Source organism: Myxocyprinus asiaticus, chromosome 4 (assembly GCF_019703515.2).
Source record: "Myxocyprinus asiaticus isolate MX2 ecotype Aquarium Trade chromosome 4, UBuf_Myxa_2, whole genome shotgun sequence".
In the NCBI taxonomy this organism is placed as follows: Eukaryota; Metazoa; Chordata; class Actinopteri; order Cypriniformes; family Catostomidae; genus Myxocyprinus; species Myxocyprinus asiaticus.
In genome coordinates, this window is record NC_059347.1 from 2,239,805 (window position 1) to 2,257,947 (window position 18,143).

An 18,143-nucleotide genomic window follows, 5' to 3' on the forward strand; every position below is an offset into this window, starting at 1 on the left:
CTGTGAATAAGGTTAAGAGTTCATTCAAGAGTTCATGTTGTTCTTTCTTCCATGGAAGACATAAGGATAATGATCGATAATGAAAATCAACAACAAATTTCAATGATTAGTTGGATAAGTGCACCATGCACGGAGAAGCTCCGTCAATGACATCACTTTTTTGACAATATTTTTTATACACAATGTATAGCATATGTTTATATATTTTTAAATAAATTTAATAAAACACAGGATATACTGTCAAATTAGTTTTTGATTATTTCTTCGATTAACCAAGTAAACATACATTTTTGAAATCTTTTTTTTCCTTCGATTAATCAAAGAAATACTCAAAGATTAATCGATAATCAAAATAATCGTTAGTTGCAGCCTTAGTTAACTTTGCTCTTTTACTATTACACTTAATAGGAACTGGGATGTAAAGCTCTCAAAAAATACAAAAGGCACAATGAAATCATCATAAAACTATTATTAAAATAGTCCATATGATGTAATCTCTAATTGTTTTGTTAGTGATTTGCATGCATTGACATTATTTGTATTGGTGTGCCAGTACCAAACATTAAGGTATGTATCATTTTATTACTCGCTGAAAATCTTGCTCACTGCCATAGCTCACAAATCTTAATGTGAGACAGAAATCACATTTCTTCTTATTTAAATTTGGTCACAATTGGTTACATGGCATGTGAATCCTGGTGGAAAAATAAAAATGACCAGCCTAAGCTGGTTTGCTGGTCTTAACTGGTGTTCCAGCCTGGTAATGGGAGATCAGCTAGACCAGCCTATACCAGCAAACAATTTTGGAGAGCTAATGCCATTCAGACTCACTGACGTTGAATCATATGTGTTGTCTCTTGCGTGCCAACTCTGAATATGCATATTTGGACAGAGTTTTCATTTTTTGGGCAAAATATTCTGTTAAATGATCTTAAAATGAGACTCAGATCAGCTAAATTTAATAATAAAACATTCATAATATTGTTGCCCGAGAGCTGAACCCAGAAACGAGAGCTTGTTTATAACATGCTGCATGTTGTTGAAGTTTCACCTTATGAAGCAGCAAAGCATGCACTAAACATCACTTGTCATATTCAGCATTTTTCATAGTCACCGCTGTCTTAGTATTTACTGCCAAGATTGCTGGCAGTAGTGCTACTGACAGTGATGCAACCAATATTCCCATCCATGAATCTGAGTTAGGTCAGAATCATTAGCACCCTCTCTAGGAGCACTGGAAGCAGATATGTGCAGAATCTGTTGATGCTTTTGAAAGCATATGTAGTGTGAAGCCACATCAGATTTGAGTGATTAGACACTCCTCCTGCATGCTGGGACCAGGACACTTCCATCTGCTTAGAGGAACGGGCAAACAGTCTCTGCTAAATGAGTATGTCCTCTCCGAGATGCCAGGCTAATAAAGCCAAAGAAGATAGATTGGTTTCTGTGAGTTGCATGAGACAATTCTCATTATTTGACTGTGTCCATAGTTTGCATGTGATGTGTGATTTTAGCAAATCATTTTGTGTTTATAGCCTTTAAAAACATTGGAATAAATGTTATAAAAAGGTGTTTGTGATGGTTTGCATGTGTATCCTCATACAAATTCTGGGTTTTGTACGTTATTAACCATTTTGCCAAGAAGCTGAAACAAAGAGCTTGGAAAGAACTTGCAAAGTTGCTTTTAAAATGAAAATGCAAGTATTTAAATAGCAATTAGAGAGAGCTGATGAAGCTTTTATTTTTTAACAGTGGAAGAAAGGATATGGTGAACTGGTTTGAATTCAGCCACAGTCACTGCTGTTATACTGCTATGGTGCTGAAACCTCAGAATATCACTAACTTGACAAGAAAAGTTTATCAAGTGGCTTGACGAAATCTTTCCTGAAAGTTTAAACAGTTTGAAAGTTAATTTAAAGTTGGAAGGTTATGTAAGCCCCAGTAGATTGAATACTAAGGCAGTTTGAATAAAGATTTCAAGTTTGAATGGAGGTTGGCCTTGATAGTCGTTGAAAGGCAGTTGCTGGGGGTTATTAGGTTGATGGTAGGTTGTCTCGGGTTGTTGTTAGGGTATTGCTAGGAGGTTTCTGTGCAGTTACTACGGAGTTGCTAAGGTGTTCTGGGTGGTTACTAGACAGTTACTAATAGAAATATAGAAAGATATTAATAGTTTGAAAGGTCTAGGAAGAGTTAAAGTCAAAAGCTTTCAATGCTATGAGGATTTTTGGGAATGTCCGTTACAAAAAAACGTTAAGGCCAGAAACAGACTTTCCTCAAGTACTCATAAGGAGATGCGAGCACATGACCAACGCATTGCCAACGCAAGTTCTGAATGAACATGCTTAATGTTTGTTCTTGCATTACTTTGGTGGTAACAAACCTCAGTACTCAAGGGGGCAAAAGAGTTACCTTAAAAAAGTTTGTGCCATTGAACTGGATGTGATATTATTCAGGTAAATAAATAGTCAAGTCAGATTTATTTGTATAGCGCTTTTCACAACAGGCATTATTTCAAAGCAGCTGTACATGAAATTATGCTATAACAGAAAATGAATTAATATAATGCCAATATTAGTTATTTATGTTTAGAACTATTAGTGGTTAAAATGAGTAAACTAAATTTTGTGGGTCAGTGATTAAACAATATGATTTTATATGAACTATATCGAACATAATTCTCAAGTATATCTAAGAGAATGTCATGATTTATTGACTTCAAACTGTTACTCTACCATTACAGTATTTGGTTTGAAAGATAGGCTTGAAAACGAAAAGAAGGACAGTTCACATAAATCGCTATAGCACCCGTTGCGGCAACATTGAGAATTCAATGTGTACTTGTGCTGTATCATGAATTGTGGTCTGATACATTTTTGAACACAACAACACATAAATTTGAGCTTGCAGAGCTAGAAGCATTTGTGTTCACATACTTGCATAGAATATGTTTCAGCCTTAAATTTGATTAAAAAAAAAAAAAAGACATAGCACACTACATCCAAAAAGGTCTGTTTCAAGTTTGGTGAATGTAGCTTGACAGCTCTTAGAGGAATTAGAGTAATACAGTTTGGTCTAGGGTTAGAGCTTCAGAATCTGTGTCATCGTGAAAGGTTTCAGGGTGAAATCACCTGTCAGAAGTTTTGCAAATGCCTACACATGCCTGCAGTGCTTTGAGAAAAACCTGTAACTGTAGAGATTGTTGGAAGGCAGTCAGAGACATGTGTGTATACAGTTGGGGGTTAAGAACAGGGCAGCATGTTCAAAATATGCCCCACAATCAGTTTGTTGCTCTGTTTATTTACAACACGATGGGATGGTCGACAGACAGCTCCCAAAGGTTTAAACAAACCTACACAAAGACACGGCGTCTCCACAAGTCCTGCTCGAGCCGTCTGGTTAAACTCATTCCTCAACGAGCTGGCATGTGAACCGCTGACACAGCAAATCCCTCCAGTGACTCCAAAATGCTGCATAACTCTGATGATAACGAGATGAATCTTGGGGGATTTCTGATGGGGCGGCGGTGGGGCAGCCGCAGGAGTCTGAGGCCAAGGGACAGCATGGGGCTCTGTGCTCCACTGATAAGAGTTTGTTTGTCTTCCGGTGGATGGTTCAGCCTCAGTCTGCAGCCGAGGAAACGCTGGGACAATAGGTGTGCGGAGTAGCCCGTGACCTCCCTCTCTCGAGCTTTCTTTTTCTCCCCCTCCCCAGCATACTGTTTCTCTGCTCTCTTCCGTCCTCGCCTGCAAAACACTTTCATCAGCCTCCCCAGTTGTCTGACTGTTTCAGAAGAATGAGTAAAATAAATGTAAGTCTCGCCGATAGTTCCTGTGACATTACCTTCATATAATGAACGTTAGCCGATACTGAGTCCAGTTTAGATCAGGATGAGTGTAAAGATAAGGATCAGTGGGTGCAACAATTATTTTCTTAGTTACACATGCTGTTAAATTTGCTCCAGACCTTGTTACAGAGTGGACAAATTCCAAACTGCATTTTTTCGCCCTTGCGCAAGGGCACTGTGGGAAGGGGACACCACTTGAAGGATCGTTCCAAACAAAAGTGAACAACTAAATCCCTTCACGAACGGCCATTCCACAAGGTCATTAGCGAAGGGTACATATATTCACTTCAGCGTACCAACTTCAAGAGCTCTGCCCTTCGTTTGGAATTGGTGATGCTCGCTTGTGATTGGAATTTGCCCTGTGTTTATTTTCAGAAAAATAAAATGTTCCACATGATGAGTTATGTTAACTGACACCTGCCAAAATAAATAATTACATGCTGTTGCTTCCCCTCATGTTCTGCTAATACTGTATGTACTGCGGAAGCCAATCAAGAGGGCAAAATACGGGCTTCCTGAAATCTATTTGTGCAGCTAAAATGTAAGTGAAGGTGATTTGTTTTCCACACAATCTGCTGAAATTAAATGTTTTTCTACAGACCCTCAGTATACAGACCCACTAGCCCTGATCCAACCCTGACCCCGACCCTAATCCAACCCTGCCTAATTTTTTACTTTAAAACTTGCCCCTTTCTCTCCACCTGACCCTGAACCAACTCCGAGCTTCCAAAAATTTTCCAATCAAAACTCACAACCCCAATCACCAATTCAGAATCACCAATTATGTTTCAGGAAAAGCACACATGCTGCCAGTGCTGGTTCTAATCAGTTATTAGGGCCCTCAGTATTAAACACCTAACCTAATCTAACCCTAACCTAAACCAACCCTAACCATGACGTAACCTAAAACAACCCTAACCAATCCAATACACAATCACACAAAATGTGGCTTTATCCATATGATTTTAATTTCACAGATAATCATTCCACTTTTTTGCCCTTTTTATTTTCAAGACAGGAAATATTTTATCCGTTTACTGGTAAGGGAGTTATTCATGTAAAGGAAACTGACTCCTGCAGGCAGTCATGGAGGTTAAGGAAGACTCTGACGCCTTTGACCTCTGACGAGACTCACAACAGGAAGTGACTGTTTCTAGGATGTGGATCTTTGCTGGCAGTTCAAGGAGATTTCTTGGTCACGTTACATTTATCTGAAATGTTATTGGAGTTTCAGTTAAAGAATGACTCAATATTCATGATTGCTGACTACAATATACTCACCCTTTGAAATTTACCATCTTTTATTTATATGACCTTTAAAAAAGGAAGTGATTATGTGAGAAAACGTTTCAACTTGACCCATACTGTAAGCTCAGACATAATCAGCTCATAAGGCCAGAAGCCTATTTTATGTACGCACGCAAGATTTTCTTGTCCAGTGCTTTGCAAGTGTGTGGTTCCATTGTGCATTCTTAACGTATCAACATGTCAACAGTTTAACCAACTTGATCTAAAAGATTCTCTTTAAACTGTTGCTCCACCATGACAGTAGTTGATGTGACAGAGAAAACTGACCACAGAACAGGACAATACTGACTAGTGCCCACTATAACGGCCCTTGCATCAACACTGAGAATGCAATGCATACTTGTGTTGCTTTATGAATTGTGTTCTGACACACTTCAGAATACATCACCATTTGAAATACAACCTAAACAACTAGAAGCATTTGCATTCACATTCTTGCGTAGAGAATGTTTTGGACCTAACATTTCACATCTGTCATTTTTTTTTTAGGTAGGATGAAATCAAGCATTCCCAGAAATATCTTCAGATGATCATATTATTTACCAGCATTGTGTATTTGGGCCGACGATTTCAAATCAACAGATTTTGATTTTGGATTTCACATTTGACATCAAGTGACAAGCCAACTCAGTACCAAAATTGTTTATCTTACAAAATTAAACAAATGTATTCTGGTTTAAACATTGAAATGTATTAATATTACAGTTTTCGAGGATCACGTCCCACAAACTATAATATCTCTCTTGCTGCCTACTAAAAAGGCTAGCTTCTACTAGGGTTGCCAACTGTACCGTATTAGCTGGGACGCACTGTGTTTTGGCAGAAAACACGTATTGTCCTGTATTTTGGTGAAACGTCACCTGAAGCACTCAAAATGCTCAGGAGTATTCACATGGCAAAAAAGTTGTCAACCCTAGCTTCTGCCAATTGACAAATTAATTTGTGACAAAATAATGAAGAATCTGATTGGACACACACAGACTTTGGCATCAACAATAGAAGATGTGGGGGTGCATTTCCTCCTTCCTTTAAAGAGCCTATTTTTATTTTCTAACTATATTTTTTTTATTTTCTCCTTTTTTTCTCCCCAGTTTGGAATGCCCAATTCCCAATGCACTCTATGCCCTCGTGGTGGCGTAGTGACTCGCCTCAATCCGGGTGGCGGAGGATGAATCTCAGTTGCCTCCATGTCTGAGACCGTCAACCCGTGCATCTTATCAAGTGGCTTGTTGAGCGCGTTATCCACCGCGGCATACACGCACAACTCACCACGCGCCCCACCTAGAGCGAACCACATTATAGCGACCACAAGGTGGTTACCCCATGTGACTGTACCCTCCCTAGCAACCGGGCCAATTTGGTTGCTTACGAGACCTGGCTGGAGTCACTCAGCATGCCCTGGGATTCTAACTCTCGAACTCCAGGGGTGGTAGTCAGCGTCTTTATTCGTTGAGCTACCTAGGCTCGGTTATTTTCTAACTATTATTGATTTTATTGTTAGTTGCATTTTGTTATTTGCATGTAGCATTGTTTTGTCCTTGCTGTCTGTGACCCTATTATAACAGACCTGCCACCCATCAGTTGAGCAGCACTGTTCTAGATTATTTGAGTAAATGAATAATGTTTTAGCTATTACTAGGGTAGTGTGCCTTTCACGGATACTTTAAGCCTTAAGACAGTTGCAAAAGTTACTTTGATTTCTATGAATACATTTTCCAAAAATTTTAAACTGAATAACTGCTTGAGCAATGCCTGACCTGCTCTCAGCTCATAAAGATAGAAATGAAATTCATCTGTTGGTGCCCTACTGCTGTGTATGCTTGTGTTTTTTTTTTTTTTTCCAGTGTTAAACAATTTCTCTGTGACTCACTCTCATATTCACCCCGTTGGTGAGAGTGGAGACACACTTTCACATGTACCGAGAAAATAACAAATGAGCCGCCGTAAAGCCTGAGGGATGGATTTGGGGGGGAATAGGCCCCTAAATCGTTTCCTTGGCTTTCCACTTCAGACTAGCGCTCAAAAGCAATCTGAGCCTTAAAAAGAGCCTTTCTTTGCATGGGAAAAAGCCATCGCCACTTCTGATGAAAATAGATAACGCCTCTGCCCTCCCGAGCCGTTTATAGCTCATTTACCACAGAATCGCTTAGTGAAAGCTTTGGCATTTCCGGGTCAGCGCAGCCACCAGTTGTGTTCCTGTGTGTCTGTCTGATATGTCACTCCCCTGTGAGAGATTTTCATTCTGTCCAGTCCAGTGTCAAGTTACTGCACATTATGATTAATATCAGGACCGATTGTGTCTTTGACAGGCGATTAAAACATTGTAATGAAGATCACAAGTCACCTCTCATGAAGAGAACACAGCAAGAAAATAAAACAACAGTATTTCTTAATCAGTATTTTTGGGCTTGTTTTCCAGTAAACCTATCCAGTAATAAAAAAGAAAAAAAAAAAACAGGGGGGGAGACCCAATTTTCACAATAATAGTCAACCAATATGGGTTTTTAAAAGACTTTTAAAGATTTTTCAATTGTTAAAGAAGATTCTTAAACTTTTATATTTGGTTGCAGTCTTCAATATTTGCTAACATTCTTGAAAACAACTTGACTCGTTAAGACAAAGCCTGTACCAGGAATGACGTCACCATTAACTTGACATTTGTACATGGCATTTCCTGTTGTCCTTGCAGATGTTATGGCTTCCTGTATGTCCCTCCCCCCTGACTCTGTCCTCTGTAAATCAGCAAAAAGCATGTAGTAGTGTAGTAGTATTTTGCTTGGTTTTATGCAGAAGTTGCCTTTTACAATGTGTGCAAACATATTAGGAACACAACACTGCTGATTGTGAAGTATAAGATAACGACACTTCGATGATGAGCAGATTTGAGCTTATATTTCATGTATATATTCAGAACTGGCTCTTTTTCAATACAGGAACTGAATGATTTTTCCGATGTTCAGTTCTGTTAACGGTTCTTGAATGTCTGCAGAAGGACTTCTAAGGGGCGCTCTAGTCCGGTTCGTGAACAAATTATTCTTTGAAGCTTTTTTTTTCTTCATTGAACTGGTTGAACCAAAATCAGACTAAATCGTTTGGAAAAATTCAAGTCTCAAGTCAACAATGCTCTATACTGTAAGTTATTCAATCATAAATCTCTCTCGGACGTGCCTTACACTCAGACTCGAAATGAGCTGAAATATGATCCTAGAACTAGTGATGTCTAATTTTGCCAAATCTTCTTTGCAATGTACCATACCAATTAGCTCATAAATCAACTGAATGCTCCGGTGGCAACAATTTTTGAGGTGGCAACTGGATGAACCGTTGACGTAAAAGAGCTGGTTAGTCGGTTTTTTGTGCACCACTCTGAAACTTCATTCAGAATAAATGTTAACTTTGCTAAGTGAGGGTGTAGATCACAGATAAAACGCGCAACTGTCCATGTTTGAAGCAGCAGCATTGAGCAGGGCTGGGTTTAGTTCCATTGGCTCAGGAAGTGACCTCTGACCCCTGTGTCTTATGCAAGAAGAACGTGTTTTTTTTCTGGAGATTATTTGTTGAGTTGCTGGCAGGATATTCCATAAAAAAAGCCACAAATAAAGAATATCATTAATTTCCATAACTCTCTCTGCCTTATTTTAATTTCTGTAGATTCCAGTGGAATCTGTGAACCGAGTTATGTACCTGGAAATGGCAATGATTGGATCGTCCTAAAGGGAATGACGACAGGCTGCTCGACAGACTTCATCACTCAGGACGGGTTGCAAGTTCACATCCTTAATCTGCTGTTCTCACCAGTACGTGAGTTCTTGAGAAAGTGTTGTTAGTATACTGTACATCACTGAGATAATTATTTACAAAATAAATGTTGCCATTATCCCATTGCATACCAACTACGGAAAAGAACAATTTAGATCAGTATGAATTCCAAGGTTGGTCAAGACTGATTTATCCTGGTTAGTGCTGGTTTAATGCTGGTCTAGCTGGTGTAACACCAGCACAGCAACATCCAAAACTTGACATATGCTGGTGAGTAGCTTTTGTCAGCAGTGTTAAACATGAAAGAGGAAGCATCTATCAAAAATCAAGACTTTATAAACTTTTGTCAGTTACGCCTTTTTATATGGCATCGCTCTTGATCTGTGTGATATTGTTGGTGATAAACAGGTTCAAATGTGCATTTATAGAGTTTAGGACGACAACATGAGCTATGAAACTTGAATGAACAATTAATTTCAAAGCCATCACAAACATAAAAATAACAAAAGGTAACATACTACAAATGTATTTTTTGGACATACTAACATGACAGTACCATGTTTTCACACATGTACCATGGTTGTACCATGGTATTTCTTGAAGTACCTTGGAATATGTTAATACCATGGTAATACCATGTTTTTTTTTAACATCTACCATAGCAGATCATGTTTTTGGACATGTGGTATTCTTTAAAGTACCTTGGAATGCCATGTAAATACCATAGTAATACCAGGTTTTTAAACATCTACCATAGCATTATCATGTTTTTGCACATGTACCATGGTTGTACAATGGTATTTCTTGAAGTACCTTGGAATATGTAAATACCATGGTAATACCATGTTTTTTGGACATGTACCATGGTAGTACCATGGTATTCTTTAAAGTACCTTGAAATACCATGTAATTACCACAGTAATACTAGGTATTTTGGGCATATGCCATAGTTGTACCATGGTATTCTTTGAATTACCTTGGAATACCATGTAATTACCACTGTAATACTAGGTATTTTGGACATGTACCATAGTTGTACCATTGTATTCTTTGAAGTACCTTGTAATACCATGTTAATACCATGGTAACTCCATGTTTTTTAACATCTACCATAGCTGTATCATGTTTTTGCACATGTACCATGGTTGTACCATGGTAAACTTTAAATTACCTTGAAATACCATGTAATTACAACAGTAATACTAGGTATTTTGGGCATATACCATAGTTGTACCATGGTATTCTTTGAAGTACCTTGGACTACCATGTAAATACCATAGTAACACCATGTTTTTGGTCATGGACCATGTTAGTGCCATGGTATTATCTGAAGTACCTCAGAATACCATTTTAATACCATGGTAATACCATGTTTTTCAGACATGTTCCATTGTAGTACAATGGTATTTTCTGAATACCTTTGAATACCATGTAAATATCATGGGAATACCACATTTTTAGACATTTACTGTAGCAATATCGTTCATAATTTATAATATTTATATATATATATATACACACACACACACACACGCATTTATGTATATATTTATTATTATTTTTATTTTTTAAATACCTTGAAGTACCATGAAAATACCGTAGAACCAAAAATTTTTTAACCATCCATGTAAATCAAACTCCATTTAAAGGCTTCCTGAAATCCAAGAGTCTGAATGCACACATAATGTGTTTAGGCCGATTCGTCCAGCACAATGAATACCAGATGACCAGTTCTGCTCGTACTCCCATGACGCTAGGGGTAAACAGTTGAGACATCTCATCTGAGCAGGAACATCAGCACTGATGCACGCCACACATCACAGTAGACAGCAGCTCCCTACAGGCAACTCAAGTTACACCACATGAAGTTTAGAAAGACCAACACAGACCATAATTGAACATTACTTACAATGCAATGAACAATCTGCAGTTGAATGCTGTTTTATGTTGTCTTTGAGGCTGTTTACTCTTTAAATACACTCACGTCAGTTAGACGATTCATGCAGGTGAGAACACTAGAAGTATTAATAATCAGCACTTGACAACTTTGGAATAAATGACTTCACAGCATGAAAATTCTGCAAGTGTTAAAAAAAAAAAAAAAAAAAAGAACAAAGATAATAACAAGAATTTTGCTAATTATTATTTTTGTCTTGTTTTCAGTAAAAATATCAAAACATTCTTAAAAGAAGGTATATTTACTTGACAAGCAAATTGACACAGTATTAAGATATTAGGAGTAATTTAGCTTAATTTAGTGAGTTTTATGCTTAAAATAAGAAAATACATATTCTAAATGTTTTTTGTGTTTGTGTGTGATTTGAGCTATGCTATCCACATCATTTATACTGTAGCTCTATGCTCTCTATATCCCAGCAATTGACTCATTTGTGTTTATTTTTATTTCTCCTAAGGAATTTAAGACAAAAATCTTAAAAAAAAGTTGATACTTAAAACATACAGTAACTGAGATATCACATAAGTCTTCTGAACCATGCTAGAGCAACCTTTGAGCAAAAACAACAACAACAACAACAACAATCCAAAACACTAGACATTTGTGGTGCATGGGTGTGCTGTTCATAAATGACTTTCTTTTTTTGTTGTTTTTCTGATGAAAGCAGTGTTTGCTTGCAAGAAGCCTTTTTTCTAACATGCTTCTTTACAAATTGAAGGAAAATGATGTAGATCTCCAAACTAGCGACAGCTGAAACAGGCTGAAACTGTTGATGTGATTAGATAATGGAGGCCTTTATCAGCCTCCTCATTCTCTTCAGTTCCAAGTTTAGGCCAACTCCTAAGAGACAGATGCATTTTATCAAAACAAATACTGTCATCTGATTTAATATCCAGACCTTGTTTCATTGACGTCATCAGAAGAGAACAGCAAACAAAGAGTGAGTTTAAAGAGTTTGTGCAAAAATGAAAGTTCTGCCATCATTTATAGTACCCTCATTTTGTTTCAAACCTGTATGACTTTCTTACTTATGTGGAACACAAAAGGAGATGTTTTGCAGAATGTTCATGCTGCTCTTTTCCTATGCAATGAAAGCAAATGTTAACTTAAACTGTCAAGCCCCAAAAATGGAATAAACAACAACAAAAAGGCAAACAAACAAACAAACAAACAAACAAAAAACACCATAGCTGTATCGGTATCACTTTACATTAATGTTCCCTTTGTTAAGGGTTTATAAAGGGGTTCATTAATGACTAATAAGTCATTTAAAAAATGCATTATAAATCACTAATATGCAGTTATAACTACATTAATTAAAAGGGGGGCTTTTGTGCAATAATCGCCAAATAGTGAGCATTTTAAATTACATGTAATAAATGCTTAATAAATACACTTATTCATACTTACATTAATAAAAAGAATAAATAAAAATGCATATCACAACGCAGCAAAAAAGACTAAAGTGCGATTAAAAGGTGGGATTATGTGTGTTTCTATTCATGACTGTAATGTCTTGACTCACTTGTGTTGTCACTTTCATTGTCATGTTGATGTCAAACGAATGGTGTTACTCCGAGTGCTGTCCCAATTTACCTAGTCCTAGTTACCTAAAGTCCTCTGCAAAAACACTTTTCAGTTCTTCATGCTTATTCACAGCAGATATCATATAATAAAGCCTGATGACCATTAAACCATACTCAACTTTACGTACAGGTTTCTAATGTTGGCAACACCTTATTAAGGCCGTATATGTGTTCACTTTACATTAAGTTACATTTCCATAAGCTAGTAACATTGAATAAGTGTTAATAAGCATTTATAACATGTGAATTAAAATGGCTCATTATTTGGCAGGTATTGCATGATATTGTTATAACTGCATATCAGTGATTCATAATGCATTCGTAAATGACTTTGTCAGTTCAAACCAGTCTGGACATTCTCTGCTGACCTCTTTCATCAACAAGGCGTTTCCGTCCACAGAACTGCTGCTCACTGGATGTTTTTTTTTTGTTTTTGCCACCTTTCGGAGTAAATTCTAGAGACTGTTGTGTGTGAAAATCCCAGGAGATCAGCAGTTACAGAAATACTCAAACCAGCCCATCTGGCACCAACAATCATGCCACAGTCCAAATCACTAAGATCACATTTTTCCCCATTCTGATGGTTGATGTGAACATTAACTGAAGCTCCTGACCCGTATCTGCATGATTTTATGCACTGCACTGCTGCCACATGATTGGCTGATTAGATAATCGCATGGATGATTGTTGGTGCCAGATGGGCTGGTTTGAGTATTTCTGTAACTGTTGATCTCCTGGGATTTTCACACACACCAGTCTCTAGAATTTACTCCGAAAGGTGGCAAAAACAAAAAATATCCAGTGAGCGGCAGTTCTGTGGATGGAAATGTCTTGTTGATGAGAGAGGTCAACAGAGAATGGCCAGACTGGTTCGAACTGACAAAGTCTACGGTAACTCAGATAACCGCTCTGTACAATTGTGGTGAGAAGAATATCATCTCTGAATGCTATTCTGAGTTGTGGGTTGGTGCTGTTTTGCCGGCACGAGGTGGACCTACACAATATTAGGCAGGTGGTTTTAATGTTATGGCTGATCGGTGTATATTGAAATAATGTCCATGATGCTGAGCGGAATGGGTTCTCACGTGTCACATGACAAATCATGATGGAGAAAGTTTAAGAAATGTGAGAGCTATAGTTGAGGGGAAGATTATCAGTGAACAAAGACTTAAACTTTGGGGCAGTTTGATACACGTATGGTTTCAGAATATTAGAATATTGGAATATGAGGCACAAGTTGTATAGACTTATTTTATGGCTCTTTTTTTACCTTTTAGGAGTTTGTCAGTCCCTTCTCACTGTATACTTTCATTGAATGGAAAAGAGCAGCTTGGACATTCTGCTAAACATCTAAGAAAGACAATTAGATAGGGTTAGAACAACATAAAGGTGAGTAAATGTTGAGAAAATTTTCATTTTTGGGCTGAACTAACACTGTAATGGAAGCGGAAGCAACCACACACACAGACTGAGAGAGACAGAAAGAAAGATAGAGAGGGAGGTGTGGAAGTGAGTTGTGTCGGAGTGGGAGGAGCTTCCAGTCTTCATTGATGTCACTTGCTGGCAGCGTTCCTGGCACGTTGGCCGCAAGCCGAGTCTGGGACTCTGGAGCCGACCCGAGTTCAGCTGAGAGCCAAAGAATAACGGGAAGCTGTTATGCATCAGCAAAGCCCTGAAAAAAAGTGCTCTTGTGAAAAAAAAAATGCACAAAAGGAAAACAATTGTATCTTGAAAGAACAGGAACAAAAATAGCCAGGGCGAGTGGACCGCGGTGGACATTGTTTGACCCAAATGGAGTGAGGTGGCAGCGATGGATTATGGGATGTCTTGCGTTTCTGTAAACACCATTGAGGATTGGTGAAAATTATTAACGTGACCGGAAAGTTTCTTTCAACGTGCAGTTTCCATCTTAAATATAGAAGCCGACTCCCACGTCTGCGGCCCAGACGATAACACGAGACTCGGAAATCTAACTAAACCAAATTCCACTAAAAACCCACAATCTGTCAAACTCACAACAACACAGAATACGACCTAAATGAATATTATGTGTTCAATACAATTTGAGCTCAATCAACAGCATATTGTTTAAAACCACAAAAATGTATTTCGACTCGTCCCTCCTTTTCTTCAGAAAAGCACAAATCTGGGTTACAGTGAGGCACTTACAATGGGAGTCAATGGGGCCATACTGGTAAAGTACCATGTGAAGGTGGTACTTGCTCCAATGCTAGGAAAACTCCTTATTACGGGACGGGGGCATGATTAATGGCATTCATTTTTTTTAACTCGTTACTTTTTATATAATGAATCGCTCTAAATTAACACGTTAGCCTCTCTATTTTATCTACATACACAAACTCACAGAATCAAATGCACACAAGCACACACACCTGTTCAAACCTCTCTAATGACCTGTTGATGGCAGATGCCACAAATCCATGTGTGTGTGAGTCGAGCTCAGTGTAGAGTGTGAGTTGAACATGAAACACAGTTATGTTGACTGCGATGAGTCTTTATTAGCTCAGCGGTGGAACTCTGTGGTACGACGGGAGACCGAACCCTTGCTGAAACCCTGCGGGCAAGCGAGGTAGGCCGCCCGTTCACCAGCAGGCAGCGGTCGATCGACTTAATAAAGCCATGAAGAAACACAGTGTTCCTTTGTGCTCTGTGTCAGGCGGCTCTTTCAAACAGAGCACTGAAGCAAAAGACTTCAGAAAGACAGACACGATATGATCTGAATGCTTTAACTATACGTCCATCTTAATTATATTTTTAAACCAGAGTGATTTGATGCGTTAAAAGCCCATTAAAACCAGCATGACGCTTCTACAAGTACTGTAATTGCACTTGTCACAGACAAGAGTCTTTTTGCCAATAAGAAATGTTTTGTCCTGATATTTTTTGGTCTCTGTTCTTCCTGGCAACATAGCTTGAGTTTATTACAGTACTACACATCTGCAATAATTTCTTTTTAAAATATACCGTGAATATAAACTGTTACAGCAAGAGGTCATAATGCATTTAATGCATAATGCGTTTATGCAATACTGTACAATGTCAAAAAAAAAAAAAAAAAAAAAAAAGAAGAATAAAGGCATTAAAAAATTGCCATTATAACAATGTAGTTATAATTATGGAAGCACCATTGAAATGGATGTGGATTGTTTGTGAAGAGGAATTTTGAAATCAATGTACCATTGCTTTATTGGATTGTAGTCTAAGGCTATATGCATGAAATCGAATAGGCTACTAGGGTACTGCTTACTGCATACTGTGCAATATGCACTGACTATTTCATACTGTTTTTTAAGTTAGTACATAGTACTTAAGGCCACCTAATATAAAGTATGACCAAAATATTATTCGATTGACAGCCCTAGTTAACATATGAAGCTCATTTTTAAACATGTGTTTTAGTTTAGCATAAATTTCGGCTCCATACTGAAAACAATAAATACCTAAAAATGTGCTCCATGTGGTAACATCTTAATTGACTGGTTTAATTCATTCAAAGGTATTATTTAACATAACTGAATCATCCCTGAATACATTACGTTAGGTTACACCAACAAAAATGATTCTAAGTTCCGTCATGAAACTCTACATGGCAAAAGCTGATGGTTCCTTTTAACATGTAAACTTACATGCTCTCTCTTTGTCTAACATTTAAATTGCCTCAGTTGTTTGCAGGTAAGTCAATTTCACTGCAGCATGCTGTGAAGGTTTTCTCTCTGAAACCATCCTCCTCCCCAGCAACACCTGTCTAGATTCCCCATTCAAAGGGATGATTGTATGTATATCTAATTATGCAGCAGCAGCGTAAACAGATGTAGTCCGCCAAGACCAAACCTCCCAATTGTTACGTCCATTTAAACACCTTAAGAGTTGTTATGACTGAACTAATTTTAGATTAGGTAGAAATAACTTATAAGATAACAATTGCAAGTTACCACTTTTTGCAGTGCAAGGGTTTGCTGTGACTAGCTCCATTTTTTATGTTGCTCATGAAAAAACACATTACTGTGTATCATGCTTCACCGTAGAGATGCTTCTCAGTTCTCAGAGTGATGTTATCCAACATGCTGATGGTCTCCAGAGGTGTGTTGTTTCAGTCAGATTTATGAAGTGTGGGTGCAGTTGATGAACAAATTCCCATACTGGTGATCTGCTATTCACTCAAATTCCAATCTCACTCTTAAAATGAGTTTTGTTGCTGTAGATCTTTGGTGGTCTGTCTCTTACACTGGTTCTTGCTGATTGGACTCTCTGTCGCATATTTACAATTGCTCTACATTTTCTCACATTTCCCAATGATGGACTGCATCTTTCTTTTTCTTTTTTTAACATGATGTTTTCTTGGTAATGCATTTCAGTTATTCTGAAATCATGTTAAACATCTCAACTGAACACAGGTTGATCCCAATCTACTAATGGAGGTAATTTAAAGTAGGTGTGATAAAGTAAGAAGGTCTTTACATTATCATTCTTACATTTTCTATAAACTTTGTGGATTGGTTTGGCTTTGACATTATAGATTAATTTGTGTTCTCTAGGGAGCAGTTAGTCAGACCTCATTCCAGTGCTGTTCTGGTCTGATTATAAGAACTGTTGTGCAGGTGGGAATGCTTATATTAAGAGATTAGCATTAGATTCACTCTCAGACACCATCAGGATTAACTGCAGTCAGATTGTGAGGTCTGGTGTTTGGCTCGCTCCTTTGATTTAGTCCAGATGGCAGCACTTTCTCAAGATTGACAGTGTAGTTACTTTGAACTCCTGAGAACACAGTTAGCACATATACAGAACTCTATAACATCAGCAAACACGAGATGAAAAAATATGTTGTTACTCATATGCAGAAAAAAAACATTGATCAAGACAAAACATTACCTTTTTACATAAAACTTCACTCCATTATACACTAAAGGGCTACAAGCTTGGTTCTGAAAGTTTTGAATCAGTTGTGAGTACACTTGTGTCCAGACTTTGTGTCAGTCTCAAGAACTTCTGTTGAAACCACATCAACAGGTGAAGAACCATGTTATCATTTAACCAAATCTGCTTTTTTTACCGAAAAGATTGATTTTCTGTTCTGAAAAGCATTGGGTAGGTTTCCCTGCTTTTTGCCAATATGACACAGTTCATTTTTTTGCTACATTTCTGTAATTTTTCTGCAAGGAGAGAACATGGAATTTCTCAAACTTGTACATTTGGCATTGTCTTTAAGGTGAATAGGTCTATTTCAGTTTTGCGTTGTAGGAGTACTCTGATTATTTAAAGTGTTTCAATTGGATTGCTTGACAGCCACTGTTTGTTAGTTTTCATTTTAGTTTGTGAAATTTGAAGGTAATCCCAGGTGATCAGTCATTCAGATCAGATCGCTACATTTTACACTTCATGCCTTAATGGATTGCAGAAATATTAACATAAATAAAGTAGATGTTTGTTCAGAGAAAATGTCTATGGAAATTAAGGAACTCAAAGCTTTGCTCAACAGCTTATAATTCTTTGAAGTTCTTGTGAAGTAATTCATTTGAAACGTGAAGTTCTTGTGCAGTTTGTTTGTTTCTAAAGCTAACTCTTTGGGCTGAGTCTCAGTTTCACAGAGTCAGATGTAGACACGACAGCAAACCAGTCAGAGCTCTGACCGAACACACAGTTACTGTGTTTATTCTATCGTGAAACA

General features: G+C 37.7%; 1 protein-coding gene across 3 annotated transcripts in view; it reads left to right on the forward strand.

Annotated features, from left to right (window-relative positions):
- LOC127435782 (endoglin-like) overlaps positions 1 to 18,143 on the forward strand; it is a 64,125-nt gene that overhangs the window by 7,670 nt on the left and 38,312 nt on the right. For 2 of the 3 annotated variants that reach the window (XM_051689478.1, XM_051689488.1), the window contains exon 3: positions 8,804 to 8,949. In XM_051689478.1, coding sequence (XP_051545438.1) covers positions 8,804 to 8,949 — 146 coding nt within the window. Of the gene's footprint in view, positions 1 to 8,803; positions 8,954 to 18,143 lie in introns of those variants that run through there. The other variant, XM_051689495.1, reaches the window with a different exon arrangement.